The sequence below is a fragment of the Hippocampus bargibanti genome, linkage group LG22 (genome assembly GCF_051943395.1).
Source record: "Hippocampus bargibanti isolate YZ-2025 linkage group LG22, ASM5194339v1, whole genome shotgun sequence".
Taxonomy (NCBI): Eukaryota; Metazoa; Chordata; class Actinopteri; order Syngnathiformes; family Syngnathidae; genus Hippocampus; species Hippocampus bargibanti.
This window is the reverse complement of record NC_142755.1, coordinates 7,333,688-7,353,449: the sequence shown is the minus strand read 5'-3', so window position 1 is coordinate 7,353,449 and position 19,762 is coordinate 7,333,688. Positions and strand designations below refer to the sequence as shown.

The following is a 19,762-nucleotide window of genomic DNA, read 5'->3' as shown; positions in this document are numbered from 1 at the left end:
TGTATCCCAGAGCTTGATCGTGGCGTGGAGTCGAGCAAGTCGTGCTGTGAAACTCCGTCCAACGCTGTTGCGTGTGTGTCTGAGTCCGAATGGTTCTGCCCCGTGATGGTTCTGCCCAATCTCTATGACTGGGGTGACAAAACTTTGAATTGTCGTCGTTAGTTGCAAACAACAAAAGCAACCGAAATGTAAACGCGTATTTTCGTGATTTATTTTTAAATATTTGTTGATTTATGGTGATTTGCCCGACATGTCAGCCTGGAAAATGTAATTCATTGTCGAATTTTCGCTGACAGACGACGTCACTTGAAAGCGACTTAGCGGCCACAAATTGTCTCATACACTTACTTGTATTCTCATATCTGCAAGGGCGACTCTCCACCACACTCGCATCTACATTAAAAACATACACTGCAAGTTACTTATTATTCTTATCATTTTTCATTAGGCTATCCTTACAGTTGCAAAACAGCTATGGTTGTCACAGAACAAAAACTTTTTTTTTTAATTATTGAATTTATTATTGTGGTTATTTACTTGGTTTTTGTGTTTGTAAGCGTTTTATGGAGGCTATTAAGCATAGTACAGAAGCGTATGCAGCACAGTATTCCAGGATTGTTCTCGTTCTTCCTTCGTCTCGCTGTCTATGATCTTGGGCGTGTTTTCGGTTATCGATTTTGTCTTGAGTGAAATGAATTCCACCCACTTCCGGGTTCTCGTAAAGCAAACCAACACATCGATCCAAACGCGACTGGAGAATTCTTATAAATGGACAACGAGGAAGAATTTAAGAAATTCGTCATTTCATACCGCAACGCATTGCAAGGCTCGGGAATACTTGAAACCTACTGGAGGAGCCTCCATCATAAACTCACCAGCGAGGTCAGTGACAACATTGTTGGGCACGACCACGCGTGTCGACGTCACCAATCAATAATTAACTTCACTGAGCTTTGTAGGCGTCTGGCCGCAGCCAAAATGGGGAAATGTGAACTTGTTTGCGTGTTAGAATCAAATATAAAGCGTAAACGAAGAAACACTTCGGTCCACTTTGTTTGCATTGGTCCACATGCTGCGTTTCCTACAGCTTGGGGTTGACAGTATGTGCAAAGCATTCTCACATGCGCAATCGTCCTCAAAACTCAGAGTTTGGGCGAGCACCCGAAAAGCATGTGGAGGGAGTCTGTGGTCAAGCCAGCCTCCACTCGCAAAATCCAAAGCAAGTAAGCCGCCATTTAGGATTGACCACACTGTGCATTACGGTAGTCTGCGGCAAGCGAGCGGCGTGGGCCACCTTCAAAATAAAAGCGATACAACTAGTGCATGCCTGGTAGTGGTTTGGATGAAAATAAACAAAACATATGTAAAACGTGCGGTCTGTCAGCTGTCGGGTAAGGATCACGTTCACCCAAGAATAATCAAAACTCTCAGAACAGTACCAAGAAACGTTCTCAAGTGGAGATAAAAAGAATAATAGTCATAGTTGAGTGCATGCAAACATTTATAATTTTCGTCAATTCCGAAATGTAAAAGTCTTCATTAGCCCTCCAGAGAGATTCATTATCCCTCGTTATTCTCTCCCCCCCCCCCCCTTATTGGTCTTGTAGCACTTGAACAGTCCTCGCTTTTAAACAGTCACCAAGGTAATAGTTTACCTTAACAATGGCTAATACTTGTGTTGCTTTGTGTAAGCGGGTCCGGTAAATGATACAAGTTCTGAATAGAGTTGGGGTTCTTTATTAGGACAGCTGTGTAGGTTGGAGGGAGAAGGCAATTGACATGTGTGGCTCTCATCACACTGACTTGCTGCAGCGCGCATGCTCCTTTGGTCTATAGCCAGGCATCACTAGTAGAACATGCAAATACGATTTGGTCTTATCATTACAATACTCACGAGTCTGGCAACTCAACAAACATTTATTCTGCGCATGCTCATAAAAAGCTTTACAACATCCGGGTCTTACATGATCAGTTCGTTCGCAAGTGACATCAATATGTGAAATTACCCAATCATGACTTTGGCGCACACGCACACAAACTCAACAGATCTTAATTTTAATTCAATGCAATTATGAAAGGTTGTTTTTCCCTTGAAATTCGCAGCAGCTTTGAGATCCTATGCATTATTTCCTGTGACTGTCACTATATATCTACAGTGATACCTTAGCTTACGAATTTAATTGGTTCCCAGACAGAGTGTGTAAGGCAAAAAGTATGTATCCCAAAAGTTATAGGAAACAGGAAACCACTAAAATGAGAATAATCCGTTCCCAGGTCCCCATAAAACATAATTTTCTACTTTATAATTTTCTAAGCCTTAAAATACACGAAATATACCTTATTGTATGTATGTATGTATGTATGTATGTATGTATGGATAGCCGATGTGCTGTAGTTTCCCCAGGTTTTAGTGTGGTTGAGGGATAACGAAGACTTTTACAAAAGGTTTTTAAAAATTGACGAAAAATATCAACGTTAGCATACACTTGAGTCAAGAAAGACGTCACTTTGTCACTTGTCACAGGCATTTTATTCCAAAATACAATAATAAACACATGTGAGTGAAAGAACAGTGAATGTGAAAACATGAATAGAAAAAACACTCGTTGCGTCATTGTTATTTTGAAGGTGGCCCACGCCACTTGCTTGCAATGCACAGTGTTGTCAATCGAAGTGGCCGCTCACTTGAGTTACATTTTGCGTGTGGAGGCTGGCTTGACCGCAGTGGAGGGAGGGAGGGGGGTGGGATCAGAATTAGATTCAGAAAACCTTTATTCGTCCCACAATGGGGACATTTGCAGTCCACAGTAGCAATTTGAAAGCGGGGATGCGGTGGGGGTGTGAAAGGATAGAAAAGAAGATACAGTGAGATCTCAACTTACAAACGTCAAATTTATGAAAATTAAACCTTATAATACGCACTATTTTCATAATACACACCCACCACGGCTGGCGGAGTGATCTTCGGCGGAAGCACACGACCGAACAGCACAACAGTCCTTATGGAAGGTGACTCTCCTTCCATAAGCCACCAACGACCATCAAAAAGGTAAATACAACTTTATTTTACAGCAGTTTATTTCTTTAATTACAGTCCTCGTGTAATGCGCCTCTCTTTCCAAACAGCAATTCCCTTTGACCTTCGACCTCCAACGCCATTCCATCAAGCCGTAAATGACCATCACAAATGTAAATAAAGTGACTTTATGATACAATGCAGTGTATTTCTTTCATTACAATACAATAGCACATTTATTATACATAGAGTAAGGTATGTTGTGTGTAGTTTTAAGGTTTATTTAGTTGAAAAGTATATTCTATGGAAACCCGGGAACTGATTATTCCCATTTTAATGGTTTCCTATGGGAAATTTATTTTTGAGATACACACTTTTCGCCTTACACACTCTGTCTGGGAACCAATTAAGTTCTTAAGTTGAGGTCTCACTGTATGCTCCCAAGATCATTGGGACCCCACCCCCTGGCCCGATAAAACATGTGTTTCGAGTTGTTCTTTTTACTCTCGAGCTATACCATCCGTATTTCCTGACAGATTTTTGATGCTGGGCATGTGTTTGCAATCATCCAAACTCCCGAAAATCATGATGACGGTCAAAAGACAAGTGAGTGCATGAACAAGGACAACAAGGGCACGATGCACTCCAAAGTGATTGTTTCCTGCCAAAGTGGACTGCAAGCTTCACAGCCAACAAGGTCTGGCCCAGAACTCTTGTTAGTTTACATACCGTACAGTGTAATTCGGTGCACATTGTACACAGTGTCAAAGTCTTTTTTGCTGAGGGCCACATTGCAATTATGGTTTGCTCTCGGGGAGGTGTTATGAATTTGACAAATCCATTAGAATGTTTCACCCTCTCCATACACATTAAATTGATGAATGACCAGTTTTCAAATCAAAAGTCAAGAATAATGACTGTTATTTTGGTTCAGACTTGAGCCAAATAAAATGATGTGGCGGGCTTTGGCGTTTGACACCTGTGGTGTACACTAAATTACTTTGCTGTGCAGCCTTATAATAATTCTGGATTTTTTATTTCATTGTGTTTTATTTCCATTTCTAACTTATTCAATTATTTTTATTCCATTATAAAAGTTGATTTGTTCGTTATTAATAAATTATCAATTTTAAAGTCTCTTTCTTTCAGGGTGGAAATACATTTTTTAACCATTTGAGAGGCAGCGGTTACTCCAGTGGATATCTCATGAGGTTACAGGGTCCATGAAAGAGTTAATTGGTTGGTCAATAAAATCATCAACTGATACATTGATTATATAACTAATGGTTTGCTTCAGCTCTAATTAACGGAACTGGATTATGTATGTGGATTCATTATTTTGTTTCGGGGTTATTTTAGAGCAACCTAATATCAAGTGTGATGTGGTGCAGATCTCGCAATAAAAATGTAATCAAGTAAAACGTATTGAAATGAATTATGGTAATAATGCGTAAAACTGAAATGATATATGCAGGTAACATCCGACTTACGACCTGGTTCCGTTCCGACAAACCGTTCTTAAGTCAAAATGGTCGTAAATCGAAATCCATTCAGAATGTTGAACAGAGACTCTGTGCGAAATGACTTTCAAACGACCCGATTCAGTCGCCACGGGGGCGGGCGGGTGTGGGTCTGGGTTTCCCCGGCCTTACCCCGCTCTCTGCGTCGACACGTGGCCCGACCCAGCGGCCATCATGTGCGGCATCGAGTCATATGCTCTCTTGTAATCACTCCAGTCTTGTGCGACTGTTCTGTCAACCAACAGATGATGTTCTGGTATCTCTACCAATGCCTTTCTGTGCTCTGCTCATGTATTGATCCATGTGTCCAATTATCTTAGCCGCAATGATGCCTGACATGAGCTTCCATGTTGTGGAGAGACAGGTTATTGGCCGATAGTTGGAAGGAACTGCACCCTTTGAGGAATCCTTCATGATCAGGATTGTCCTGGGTGAGTCCCGTCCATCAGCAACTGGTTCATTTGTGCTGCTAGGCGCTCATGAATTGCTGTGAGTTTCTTTAGCCAGTAGGTGTGGACCATATCCGGGCCTGGTGCGGTCCAGTTTTTCATACCTGAGAATCTTTCTTGTATATCTGCCGCTGTGATGGTAACTGGGTTCTGTTCAGGGAGGTTGCTGTGCTCCTCTTTCAGAGTCACCAGCCATTGTGCACTGCTGTTATGTGCGACCTCCTTCTCCCATATGCCTTTCCAGTATCTTTCAGTTTCCAGCCTTGGAGGGTCTGCTCTGCTGTTCGAACCCTGCCACTGAGCGTACACTTTCGCAGGTTGTGTTGCGAACAGCCTGTTTATTCTTCTGGCCTCATTCTCTTTCGTGTACCTCTTTAGGCGACTGGACAAGGCCTGGAGCCTTTGTTTGGCAGTTTCGAGTGCTTCATGTATGGTTATCTGCATGTACCTCTTGGGTATTGGCCTTTTATTCACACCTCCCTGGGTCTCCGTCAATTGAGTCACATCTTTCCGAGCCGCCTTGATCTCGGCCTCCAACCGTCTTTTCCATGGTGGGTAACGAATCTCGTGGCTCTCGCGGTTGCTCTTGTAGCCAAGCATCTCTATGATCACTGATGCTGAAGCGTATATCAGCTCATTGGTTTCCGTGATTGTTCCGGTCGGGATCGCTCTCAGTGCTGCATTCACAGTGTCCATGAGACTTTCAGGTGGTACTTCACATAGCCGTTGTAATTGGTTTCTTAGTTGCCCAGTTTTCATTCTTGCCATGATCTTATCTCTCAGGTCAGTTGCTGCTTCGCTCAGCATTTCATTCATTGGGGCTCGCCTCCCAATCTCTGGTTGAACCTCTTCTTCTGATTTGGCAGCCTGGGGCCTTTCACCTCGGAATTTGTGCTGTACCTGATCAATCTCAAGTTGTGATAGCAATTGCCGTTTGTGGATATTGGAACACTGAGCTACTAGTTGTTTCGTGGGTATCGAAGTAACCATTCAGCTCTCATTCTCAGCATGTAACCCTTCTGACTAGGGTTGCTTGAGTAGTAGCATTCCAACAGAGCCACGTTAACGCATCTCGTTCATCTCCGCTTTGTTCCAGTAGCCCTTTTGTTTTTGTCAGCAAATAAAAATTGGGATGCCACTACAAATATATTGGGAGAAGGATTCTGAGTCTTGAACTGCCAGGCAGGAGACTGAGAGGAAGACCAGAGAGGAGCTTTATGGATGTGGTGAAAGAGGACATCAAGGTAGCTGGTATGAGAGAAGAGGATGCACATAAGAGGGTTCGTCGAGGACGCTGATTCGCTCTGGCGACTCTTGAAGGGAAAAGCCGAAAGGAAAAGAAGATCTTCCAATTTGCATGTGAGGTTTATTTCTTTCATATTATGTTTCCCAATATGACAGCACCTAGTATTTTTGTTTTTATTTTTATTTCATGAAGTCCCATCCCTAAAATTGTGGGGCTATTTTTAGGAGCAAAATAGTTTTAGTCCACATCCATTAATTTTTGTTTTCTTCTGAGTCTTGGAATGAGCATTTGTAGAAAACACGTTTGATGTCTGCAGTATTTTCCTGGTGGACCACGCTTGGACATATCGTGTTGACCACGCTCGTCAGCATCTGCAGCAGATACCTGGTTTGCTGTCCAGAATGGCGTCCCTCATGGGGTTGGATTTGAGTGAAAAGAAGAATGAGGCTCATGACGTTGACTTGGTGATGGAGCAAATGTGGCGGTACAACCAGACTTATCAACTTTCACAAGGGGTACGTTGAAAATGAGACTCGGCGGTCCCCAATCTTATTTGCCCCACAGACCGTAAATCCGTTTTATAAGTAGGTCTCTGAAATCAAGCCTTCATCACTTTCCAAAAATCTTTGTTCTTTTCTCATTTTGCATGCTACTAGGTTTCATTTTAGTGGTAATCTGTCATGTGACCGAGAAGCGGCATCTTCTCCGTCAAGAGTGATTCATTGTCAAACGTATATTGAGCGCGGGTGTCATGATGCCAAAAGGAACTTTTAAAAGTGAATCACCTTTAAAAGCAGAATGAGAGAAAGTCACTGCAGAGGGAGAAGGGACATCCCGGAGAGCAGTGCATCCTGCGCACTGCTGAAAGTCATCATCTGTTGCGACTTCAAATAAAGAAAGCTGCAAATCTCCTTCCTGGACGAAGCTGAATAAACTTTTTATGCTTTGTCCACTTGGTTTGCTGTCTCGCCGCATAACAAATGGTGGCAGCGGTGGGATCGTTACGCCTTGCTGAAAAGAAAGTGGGACGAGGAAGAAGCCATGCAGCATGGACCAACCAAACTTAACGGGAGAGTGCTGAAGAGGCTCAGGGAAGCCAGGAGCTTGCGTTGCCCCCAGGAAGATGTCCATGAAACGTCAGACAGTTGCCAAGCCCAGCGTGGAACTGAGCAGAGTGACATGGAACTGGTTGTGAAGCCCAAGACTCTGACACTGCGTACAGCCAGAGGTTGACTTTATGAGGAATTTGTGAAAGAAACGAGAGATTTTATGCAATATTCTAAATTTTGAGAGATGTTGATTGAACAGATCAATCAGCCAAGAGATCTGATGCACACCAAGAAGCAAGACTGGACATTTGATGGAAAATTGAGTCAACATTATCCTCATGAAAAACCACAGGCCCGAATCCACGACCCTCGAATATCCAAGCCAACATATCTTCCTCCGGCAAAAGGAACCCCAATATTGGGTTAACTACAATCTACCCAACCTCCACAGTTTCCACACGCAAGTCAAGCTGCAAATGATTGAGGAGAAGATCAAGATGCAGGAATGGTGGTCACCGCAGGAGCTGCAACTGAACATGAATCTGAGGCTGAAGAGGAACGGATGAAAGTCCTGCCATTAGTTCAGATGAAAATGATGATGAGGTTTATGAGACGGTTCCTGAAGATGCTTGAAGGGGGCCGCTGGGTCGGCCACAAGTGAACAGGAACCTGAGGAAGGTGGAGTTGAAACTCTGGTCACAGGAGGAGCTGAGAATGCTGCAGAAGTTGAGATAATTGAAGAGGTTCCTGAAACCGCCAAACTAGAAGCTTCAGGCCAAGCGACTGACTCGAATAAAGGGGAATCAGAAAGGGAAGAAGACACTCTTAGTCCAAGCACAGCTGAGAATGAGGATGTTGCTGATACCCAGCAGAATTCTAAAGATGAAAACATGAAAATGTTGCTGGCACCACTACGGTTGAAAATGCAGCACAAGAGGCCAGTGCGTCGGCCGCCGAAGAGTCAGACAGAAAAGTTGATAGGGAAGTTGAGACTTGTGCTACAAGTGGAACTGAGAATGAGCAGGCACCTGCTGACGATCATGTTGCTGCAGTTGATGAAATTACGAATGATTATTTTCGTGAAATAGTCAAAAACCAAGATCCTCCACAGGCAGCCGCAAGTGAGCCTAAATCAGAGAAGCACAAAGAACCAGAAGTCGAACAATCTGATGAGGAAGAGGAAGAAGGAACCGAGAAAACAAATAATTCAAAAGGTCAAAGAATAAAACTCTGATTAAGGAGGACATTGATGAGAACATAACAAAGAAAGCCAGAAAGAAAAAAGGCGGATCATAACCCGAAAGTGGCAAATAAAGCCAAGGGAAAAAAATACATTCATGACATTAATGGTGATGACTAGGAGACCGAGCGGAAGATCAAAAAGGAGGTTATTGTCAAAGAGGACTTGAAGGTAGCTGGTGTGAGAGAAGAGGATGCACGAAACCGGGTTAGATGGTGAACACTGATTCGCTGTGGCGACCCCTGAAGGGAAAAGCCAAAAGGAAAAGAAGGCATTAGTGATGACTGCCCAGTCATCAAAAAGAAATGGAGAACGTTTAAAGACAAGCAACAATCAACAAAATATGATGGCACTTGTTATTGCTGATTACAGTAAAGTCTCGTTATATCGATATTCTCGGGAGTCGGAAAAAATATCGATATAACCGGGACTATCGATATATCCGACCCTGCGCGCATGTAATTTTCTCCTTGCGTGCATAGAAATAGTATCGTAATAAGCAGTACTATCGATATAACCCATATCGATATAACGAGACTTTACTGATTATTTTTCAAGAATGTCTGAACTTGTGGTAGATGGGGTGAGTGATGTCATGATGCCAAAAGAAATGTTAAATAATTACGTTTTCTGGATTTTGGATGGGACAACGGTGCGCATTTCTCTGCATCCAAAACAGTAGTGTCAGACGACCACTAATTGTTTCCAAAAAGGTCATTGCAACCACCTGGAAATTACCAATTGTCACTTGGACTCGATTGGCCTGAAGCTCAGGTGAATCACCTTTAAAAGCGGAATGAGGAAGTCACTGCAGAGGGACTGCTAAAAATCGTCATTTGTGGCGACTTCAAATACAGAAAACTCAAAATCTCCTTCTTGGATCTGGCTAAATGAACGTTTTGTCCGTTTTCCACCAGGCTTGCTGTCTGGCCACATCAGAGAATCAGAAAAACTTTAATCGTCCCACAATGGGGAAATTTGCACTCCACCGGATCAATAACAGCGGGCAACATTCCCATTTCACTTGTAGCTACCGTTATGACTGAAACCATTACTAAGAAAAGGGCGATCAGTCACTGCTTCCAAAAATGTCACTCATGCCAAAATGCCAAGGAATGCTGCCAATACGGCGCTGAGAATGTTGACTGTCCTCTTCTGATTGAATGACATGTCATTATTTTCTAATCCTAATGTGCTGCGTTCAGAGTGCGGAGGAGAAGATTCCAGTGTGGTACATCATGGATGAATTTGGTTCCCAAGTGCGTCACTCGGACCAACCCAGCTGTGGCATGGCTCCCTTTTATTTTGCTGAGGCCCAAGCGGCCTTCACTGTACTCTGGCCTCTCAGAGACCTGCAAGATGGAGGTGATGGCAAACCACGCATCCGAGACGCATCACAAATTAAGGATGAAAATTATTGAACATTCGAGATCGGATGTTTATTTATTATTTGTTTTGACCACATAAAATGATCCATTTGGGGAGGGGAAAAAAAGACCGAGCAATGAAAAGCAACATTCTTCATTTAACAGATGGCCATTTAAATGCATTTGGTGGGAAATATTTTATGCATTTGAGTTTTTTTTACGCCATCTTCTGATGAATTTTGAATCTGCATTTTTTCCCCCAAAAAACAAGTTAATGTATTGTATTTTCTCATATTGATGGCTAAACAATTTTAATTTCTCAGATGAAATCACTCGTGACTTTGCATACGGTGAGTCGGACTCGCTGGTTCGACAGTGCCGTTTATTTCCATGGATATCGGCTGATTTTCAAGGGGTGTGTCCAAAAATCACAGAGCCAGCAGATTCGTACTACGAGGTAGGGAAGATGACTGTAATTTGTTGTTTTTTATTTGTGTAAAAATCTTGTTGAAAGGCAGGCCTTCCTTTCGTCACCTCCTGTTGATTTCTGGACTCCTCATTATTATGTCTGTCCCATAATATAGGCTATTTTGTGGGAGAACAAAGAGCAACTTCCTGTGGAAATTCATCCCCCCGCGCCACCTAAGGGCCAAATCCTTAAGTTTGTATTTTCATCTGAGAACACGGTCTGATTCCCCCCCAATCACATTTTTTACGCAGTTGTTTTTGTCTCCAGGGTGTACTGTGAAATGTCGCAAGTTATTAACCACTTGACGCATGCTGGTTTTGAGCTGATAGAGAATGAGGAGGAGGCAGATGTCATTTGGAGCTATAACCACATCAAAGACTACAGGTGAGGAGAGTAAGTTCACCCTGTTTCAAAGTGTATCCCAAAAATAGACTCTGCAGCCAGGCAATTAGTGGTATTTTTTTTTTTTTTAAGTTGACGCATTTATGACACCAGTGCCATGAATCGCGTGGCAAATGCAATGGCTGGATGCAAGTGGCTTGTGCATCCCACAGTCCATTGATTGTGTCACCACAAATGGAAGAGCCAGCCTGGCACCGATGACCTCTCTGCACATCACCACCTTTACACAATCAACATCCTCAGAGCATTCGTGCCTTGGTGCTATTGGTCAGATTGGTCAAATTAGACTTGCATGTTTCCCAATGTGTGATGCAATTAAAAATACAGCAAAGTCTCGTTATATCAATATCGGATATATCGATAGTCCCGGTTATATCGATACTATTTCTATGCACGCACGGAGAAAATTACATGCAAACGGGGTCGGATATATCGATAGTCCCGGTTATATCGATATTTTTTCGGACTCCCTTGAATGTCGATATAACGAGACTTTACTGTAGTTCTTAAAAACGTTTAAAGTCGTTCTGTAGCTTGAATAATTTCTCAACCAACATCATGGCTCTGTCAGATTGTGTCTTCTGCTTAATAAAGGAAAAAAAAGTTAGTCATCACATTTTGCAAATCAACCTTGTACTTTTCTCCGCTGCGAGACTAATGAAGCCACATCCAATCCAATTCCATATCGCCATCAAATTCAATAAATAAATTGCATGTATGAATCATCTGTCTTTGACTTGAGTGGAATAACAATTTGTCACGTCAAAATGATCATTACGCTTATTCACGATCATTATTTGAATGCATCTATAAAGCTATCTTTTATGAAAAGGGCTCACGATTTTAATGGGTTAATCTCTATTCAGTAAACGATTATCAGCGAATCTAGAAATATTTACCTTGCCAATTTCCCCATTGTAGGACTATTAAAGGCATTCTGATTCTGATTTGCCAATTCCATCCAATTCAGTATGAAGGATTATGCTTTTATTCACATGTATTGCATTAATTTTGAAGTACAGTAAAGTCTCGTTATATCGATATCGGATATATCGATAGTCCCGGTTATATCGATACTATTTCTATGCACGCACGGAGAAAATCACATGCAAACAGGGTCGGATATATCGATAGTCCCGGTTATATCGATATTTTTTCGGACTCCCTTGAATATCGATATAACGAGACTTTACTGTATTATGATTTAGTTCACCCTTATATTTCATCCATTTACTTACAATTAATCAAGCTTTAATTTGTGCATTCGTAAGTGTCCTAGCTCTAACTCGTCAGAGTCAGATAGTTTCAAACAAGCAGACTGAGAGTGCTCGCTGTTTGTTTTTCATTCACCATACTTCAGCTATAAACGTTTTTTATCATCACTTTTTTCAGATATAGGGTTTTCAGGGATCATTGAAGTGTTTCTTTGGGTGTCCAGGAAAAGGTTTCTTCAGCCGTCATCTGTCCTTTTTTGACGGTGACGGACGTTTCGCTCCTCATCCGACACCTTCACCTTGTCATCTGTACTCCAAACGATTATATTCTGTACTTTAAGCATCATATTCAAGCGATGACAGTGATCATTAAGGATTTTTTTGCCTGAAGAAACCTTTTCCTCCATGGACCACTCCTGTACGACTGGAGACATACTTTGTGACTGCAAGAGCAATATTTCTTGACAGAAAGTTCAGCATGGAGCGACCTCATGTAATGCTGAACCAGTTCCCCTGTGAAAACCTCATCACTGTGAAGGATTGCCTTGCTGCCTTGGCCCGGAGATTGACAAGCGCTTCAGATGTGATACCAAAGACCTTCAACCTCCTTACAGAGCTTCCACAATTCATAAGGCACTATCAAGAGAGACAACAAAGGTTGGTTGTTTTTTTAAGAAGTCAAAGACAGCTTATTTATATTTATTGTCAAATATGCTAATATGCATGACATACAGCACAGATGAAATTACTGTCCTCTCGGACCCAGCGTGCGAGGCACTTAGAATAACTTAAATATACATATATATATATATATATACACATACAGTGAGACCTCAACTTACAAACACCTCAACTTACAAACTTTTTGTCTTAAACGTCAAATTTATGAAAATTAAACCTTATAATAAGCACTATTTTCATAATACACACCCACCACGGCTGGCGGAGTGATCTTCGGCGGAAGCACACGACCGAACAGCACCAGAGGTTAAGTTACCAACAGTCCTTATGGAAGGTGACTCTCCTTCCATAAGCCACCAACGACCATCAAAAAGGTCGATAAAACTTACAGCACAGTTTATTTCTTTAATTACAGTCTTCATGTGATGCGCCTCTCTTTCCAAACAGCAATTCCCTTTGACCTTCGACCTCCAACGCCATTCCATCAAGCCATAAATGACCATCACAAATGTAAATAGTGTCTTTATGATACGGTGCAGTGTATTTCTTTCATTACAATACAATAACACATTTATTATACATAGAATAAGGTATGTTGTGTGTAGTTTTAAGGCTTATTTAGTTGAAAAGTATATTTTATGGAAACCCGGGAACGGATTATTCCCATTTTAATGGTTTCCTATTGGAATTTTTTTTTTGTGAGATACACACTTTTCACCTTACACACTCTGTCTGGGAACCAATTAAGTTCGTAAGTTGAGGTCTCACTGTATATGATATAAAATAAATAAAATACAAATGAAAATAACAATTGTTAACATCAGAATCTTCCACAAACATCCGTGTATATATAATATATAGTTCGTGTATATATAATATATAGTTCATCTACTTTCCTCTGGGAATTTCTCCACTGTAAGACTAAGGTTATTCTATCTTATCTTCTCAAGTTCGCCTAACTAGCAACATGCTAGCATATAACTTAAGACAATATTGACGGACGAAGGGAAATTAGCATTAATGTAACAGCGGTGAAAACGTTTTAACAACAGCAACGAGCCGAGCAAAATAAATAGTACACAAACAAACTGACGCGCATTAAGTACTGCATAGTTCCCATGTGAAGTTTTATTCCGAATGACTTGGGTACCTTTCCTGACATGCCTTCTTGTGGTCATTTATGCTTTGTGCGTGCCTGGAGATTTCAGTGGAAGTTGAATATTTAATTCACAAGACATGTATTCTTCCAAGCTGCTGGCAAACAATAATAAAAAGGTGGTGATTGTTCTTTTCTGTTTTTACAACCGACCTGTTTTTCGTTTTTTCATATGAGGGGCCAAGATAATCACTGGATATGTAAACCGTGGAATCTGGCCCGTGGAATGGACATACACATCACCAACAACCTCAACTACATAATCCGACAGCGAGAGAGTACGCCAAAGGTAAAATGTAATAATACAGCATATATTTCAGACGGCCTTCTCGTCTCAACCTCATGCTAAACTCATGAACACATATCTGCTTCAGGTTGTGTGTAAATACATCGAAGACCCAGTGCTGTTCGAGAGGGAGGACGTTGGACTGGTCAAGTTTGACATCCGCTACATGTTGATGCTATGCTCTGTCAATCCGCTGCGTCTCTACGCTTACAATGTCTTCTGGTTGCGCTTTGCAAATAGGTATTGCGCCGGAACAATAGAAAAATAGATACAGTAAAGTCTGGTTATATCGATATCGGATATATCGATAGTCCCGGTTATATCGATACTATTTCTATGCACGCACGGAGAAAATTACATGGAAACAGGGTCGGATATATCGATAGTCCCGGTTATATCGATATTTTTTCGGACTCCCTTGAATATCGATATAACGAGACTTTACTGTATTTTCAAAAGCATAAAAGGTAGAGACAGATTTGGGGTGAGAAACACGATTGTGTCGATCTCATCGTTCGGCATTTCTTCAAGCCTTCACGCACACATTTTTCCTCAATCTCTTCAGACCTTTCTCGATGGATCATTTTGATGACTACCAGAAACATTTTACGGTCATGAACTATACCGAAGGTGTGCAGCTAAAGCAGGTACTTTTGATTGCAGTTTAACGGTCTTTATGGCCTGTTTATATGATTGGCGGGTATCAAAACTGAACCGTTGATCTCTGTCACCAGATTCACTTTGATGAGTTCATCTTGTTGTTCGAAAAACAATACGCCCAATATACCTGGAAGGAAGTGGAAGTAAGTGACTTTGATCTTGTTGTCTAAATCACAGACTGAGCTGATTTTTTTCCCCTTGGTAAAAAAATCCATTCCATTTTCTAGTACCGAATGATATTTTCCCGCTGAGGGGCTATAGATATAAAATTCCATTGGTTTTTTCGAGTTCAAAGCCTAGCCTCAAGCAATTTTTAGAGTGATTCAAGATGAAATTTGGGGCATTTGTGGCAGCTTTGAAAATCATGCTGAGTACTGAGTACTGGTCAGTGAGTACTTTCATCCCCACAGTTGGTCAAAGCGACCATAGTTTTCAACCAGTTTTGCTCAAACTGATCGATATTTGTGTGCCACGCTCCTGAGCCTGTTGATCAATTAGGTATGAAATTATATTTTTTTCTTTCATTTTTTTATGAAAGCAATCAAAATTTTCTTCACAATCATCTCCAAAAGAAAACTTGAAAAAAACTGAACAATAGTGGTCAACAACTAGATAATTGTGGCACGCCATTTATAACTTTTACATGCACAAGAGTCATTATTTGTTGTTTCCAGAGTAAGAGACCTGAAAGTGACACTGACATGATTTCAAGGCATTTTCCAAAATGCTATTACCCCATTTCCCACTTTTCCCACCTTCAATGAATAACCTACTTCAAAACTGTTTCTCATATATACATAGGTGCACCGCATTGAAAGGCGCATAGATAGAAGTGACAATGGTGGCCGTGATGGAGCTACCAGAAACTTTATGGTCATTTTCTGGTAGTATTCCCTTTCTAAAAGGGAATACTATACAATTTTATTGACTTCAACTTTATCGCTTTTCACAACCACTGCAGTATTAAAAAAGCAATTTACAAAAGACTGAAAATAATAAGTCCATGAAATTTGAATAACAATCCGTGTACAGTGATACCTTGGCTTACAAACTTAATTGGTTCCCAGAAAGTGTGTGTAAGGCGAAAAGTGTGTATTCCAAACATTAATTTTGCATAGGAAAGCATTATGAGAATAATCTGTTCCCAAGTCCCCACAAAACAATATTTTCAACTAAATAAGCCTTAAAACTACACGATATACCATATTTTATGTATACTAAATGTGTTATGGTTTTGTAATTAAAGAAATAGCTGTACTGTATAATAAAGTCATTTTATTTACCTGTGTGGTGGTCATTGATGGCTTGATGGAATGGATAGCTTTTTGCATAAAGTGTCTCGAGGAGCTCTGGGTTGTACAGAAATTGTGATATTGCAACAGATGCAGGCAGACACACGAGAAACTTAATGGCAGGTTTCCTTACTTGTATGTTCTCTTCAAATTGTACAGATGGCTTGTGCGGGTTATTTGTGGAGCATGATTGATGGGATATTTTAACCTTGCAGTCTACACTCTGCCTTTGAACTATCAATAAAGTTGAAACGAGTCCAAATTTCACTGTTTTCTATCAATTTTCTCACCATTTCACTTTTTTTTTTTTTTACTTTTGTTTTTTGTTTCAAGCTCTGTCGTCTCCCTTTCGTGTGTGTGTGTGTGTTTCTGTTTCTGTAACCCCTCCTCCCGCTCGCTGCTGCGTGTGTCCCCGCCCTTCTCTACCACGGATCTTGACCAATCACGTTCGACTTTAACCGAAGACTGGGGGCAGTGAATAGAGGGAAAAAAAGCTGGCCGCCATTTCAGGAGCTCTAAGAACCGGCTCGTTCGCGAACGATACATCACTCATTGTGGCACTCCGTGTATTTACCGAAAAATAGTTTATATGCCAAGATTATATTTGTGCAAATTTAACGTTCGTAAGGTGAAAAGTGTTTTAGCTAAAACGTTTGTAAGCCAAGGTATCACTGTATAAGGTGCATCAGATTGTAAGGCGCGCTTCGGCTTTTGAGAGAATGGGATGCTGTTGGGTGTGCCTCGTTACTGCGGAAAATAACGTAACATTACTTTGGTTTGAATGCTGAACAGTGGATTCGAAAGACAGCTTAACTCAATGGTGAAGAGCGAAGGGCAATACAGACGCTCCCCACCTTACGAACGAGATGCATTCCGAGCGGTCGTTCGTAAGATGAATTTGGTCCTAATTTACTTCAGTGCTATATTTTGTATGGAAGTGTATGTTTAAGTCAAACACTGAACGGGGAATTATAATTCCCTCCCCGCCCACATACGCTATGCAGCCAATCGTAAGTGAGCTTGGCGGATCGGGGCCTTCGCTCGTTGGCAACACTTCAGCTGATTGCTCAGCCTTGGTGTCCGTTGCGTTAACATGCAGCCCTTTAAACCTCCAATGAGTCTAGGCGTGCATGTGCGTGAAGCACAGTACACAGCCAATCGCAAGCGAGCTCGGCCAGGAAAAGGTGTGCAATACAAAATCTAACTTACATCATCTCTGTCCAAACATTTTTCGACATACAGTACCTGCAAAAATGTTTGTACTGTATCTACAGTTTTTTGTAACTCGAATGTTCGTAAGTTGGGGAGCGTCTGTAACACCGCATCTATTTCAAATAAGGTCACACAAATATTTGGCAACTGATTTCTTCAGCTTCTTTTATCGACGACACAACATCGCCTGTCAAGAACAACTTTTGATCATTTTGAATGCAAGTATGATTTTTATCCATCATGCTTCTTTTTACCCTGTCAGGCCCAAATATTCGAAGCATTCAAGAGCCTCTTTCAGGCTGCTTCATCTCGACCCGCCCCGTATGGCATTTGCCCATACCCGTCTTCCCGCGCAATCTATGCGGTAGACCTCATGCTCAAGTGGCGAACAGAAGACAATGGCAAGTATTCCATCCATTCTTGGACTGATCCATTAGTTGACCATTTGGCTTCTTCTTCTATTTCGGCCATTCTCTGAGTACTGTATTTTCCGCACTATAAGGTGCTTTAGGATAAAATTGTTTTCTTATAAGGTGCAAAGGTGTTATAGTAGTGACTGTGGTAGTATTATGGTCCACTAGATGGAGGTATGATAAAAGAATACAATATCATACAGCTACATTTATATACAGCCCTTGTTGTGCTTGCATTATGCATCCACGAGATGGAACTACACTGAAGGAAATGGAATACAATACAATACAGCTGTTGATATAGTGCTGCAGCTCTAACACAACGAAGCGCTTTTCTAAACATTTAAAGGACAACCGACACCATTTTTTTATTTCCTAACTGACATCGGAAAAACATTTTATAGCATCTAAAATACCCAAAATGATATTTTGATATGATGTGATTTTTTTTTTTTTTTTGTCAAATGCAAAACACCAGTAAAAATAACTTAAAGTGTGCTGACACTGCAAAAAAATTGAAACCGGAAGTGGCCATTTTCAGAAGGTCCCGCCCCCTTGTTCGTGGTGTCACCCCAAGATGTCTTGCCTTGCTCGAGAATCAAAACAATGGCTTCAGATTCGGATAATATGCTTTCTTGTTTCTCATCCAGTTATGAATATGATTCAAATAGTTCTGAAGAGGAAAGCTACATGTTTGCTTTCGATAATAAAATAATTTATTACGTGCCATTTTGGGGTATCTGGGGGTGGGAAATGTAGCACCAAAAAGAGGCAGAAGATGGCGACATCCACGGGCTGATTAATTCCTAACACGGAGGTTTGTCGCCATCTTCTGCCTCTTTTTGTTGCTACACGAAGTTTTCAGACCAAACAAAGTACAGCAAAATGCATTTTTTCGGTCTGGGGTGTTCCTTCAGTGACGTGACGTGAGGACTCGTCACCAACTCAAAAACAAGACTTCCGGAATGTTCAGAGCGAGTCTTAAAACGTAAAATATAGCTATATGCGGTGGAATCTTATTAAAATATGCTCAGTAGAAGTCATTTGAAGCCATTTCACAAATTATGGACACAACTTGTCCGGAGGCGGCGGTTGTCCTTTAAAACATTACATCCAAGAAATCAGAATATTGATGCATATATAGGACACGGCTGTTTGATTTTGAAAAATAATATTACTTTTTGGTGCGCCTTATAATGCGGAAAAAATGGTAACATTTGAGTATACAGTAAAGTCTCGTTATATCGATATCGGATATATCGATACTATTTCTATGCACGCACGGAGAAAATTACATGCAAACAGGGTCGGATATATCGATAGTCCCGGTTATATGGATATTTTTTTGGACTCCCTTGAATATCGATATAACGAGACTTTACTGTATTTCCTTTTTAGGATCTGGCTCAAAGTGCCAAAGTTAGACCACACTAACACCTGTTAGCTCGTACTGATGTTACAAATTGCTTTTATTTCATGAGCACCTTTGAAAAGTTTCATCGTTAAATCCATCCAAAGGGAGTGAAATGATTGAATGAAAAAAAAAGAAAATCTTGCTACTTGTCCTTTGCAATTGTTGTATTTATGATATCTTAATCCAGTGAAACGTACATTATGTGCAACGGACTGAAAACAAATACTTGCCGTTTTTTTAAATCACGGCAGGTCAGCGTGTCATGATTCCTCAGATTCTTGAGTTCAACTTCAGCCCTGACTGCACCAGGGCGTGCCTCTACCACCCAGATTTTTACAACCACATGTTCCAGACGCTCTTCTTGAACCAACCAGAAGATTGCCCTGTTACACAGATTGCATGATCACATTGTACACCTCACGGGCTATATTTCTCCTTTGTCGCAAATTTCCTTGAATTGTAAAGCTGGAGAAAGATTGCTTCTTTGGGCTTTGGGGAAGTAAAAATACAGATGAGGTTGTAATAAAACTATGGGGTTTTCATTTGTGCTTATCAAGTTAAACTTTCTGAATGTGATCATGATATACAGGCACAGTGTGCGTGTTGGGGTAATTCGTGCGCAACAGCAGATTCTCATCTCTTATCTTCTTTTGAACTCCCTCATATCTCTCCAATC

General features: G+C 41.1%; 1 protein-coding gene across 4 annotated transcripts; it reads left to right on the top strand.

Annotated features, from left to right (window-relative positions):
* Positions 1 to 680: 680 nt before the first annotated feature.
* On the top strand, positions 681 to 19,628 carry ttll12 (tubulin tyrosine ligase-like family, member 12). 4 transcript variants are annotated; one of them, XM_088988984.1, is made up of 14 exons: positions 681 to 882; positions 3,553 to 3,713; positions 6,548 to 6,746; positions 9,726 to 9,885; positions 10,211 to 10,344; positions 10,472 to 10,548; positions 10,624 to 10,740; positions 12,441 to 12,629; positions 13,987 to 14,098; positions 14,184 to 14,335; positions 14,661 to 14,742; positions 14,830 to 14,898; positions 17,522 to 17,660; positions 19,338 to 19,628. In XM_088988984.1, the coding sequence occupies exons 1-14, from the start codon at positions 769 to 771 to the stop codon at positions 19,487 to 19,489; spliced, it is 1,857 nt and encodes a 618-aa protein (XP_088845110.1). In that variant the 5' UTR covers positions 681 to 768; the 3' UTR covers positions 19,490 to 19,628. The 4 variants fall into 4 exon arrangements, with proteins under 4 accessions (XP_088845110.1, XP_088845112.1, XP_088845113.1 ...); XM_088988986.1 differs by lacking the exon at positions 681 to 882 and having other exon boundaries at positions 3,575 to 3,713; positions 6,103 to 6,746; XM_088988987.1 differs by lacking the exon at positions 681 to 882 and having other exon boundaries at positions 3,601 to 3,713; positions 6,168 to 6,746.
* The last annotated feature ends 134 nt before the right edge of the window (positions 19,629 to 19,762 follow it).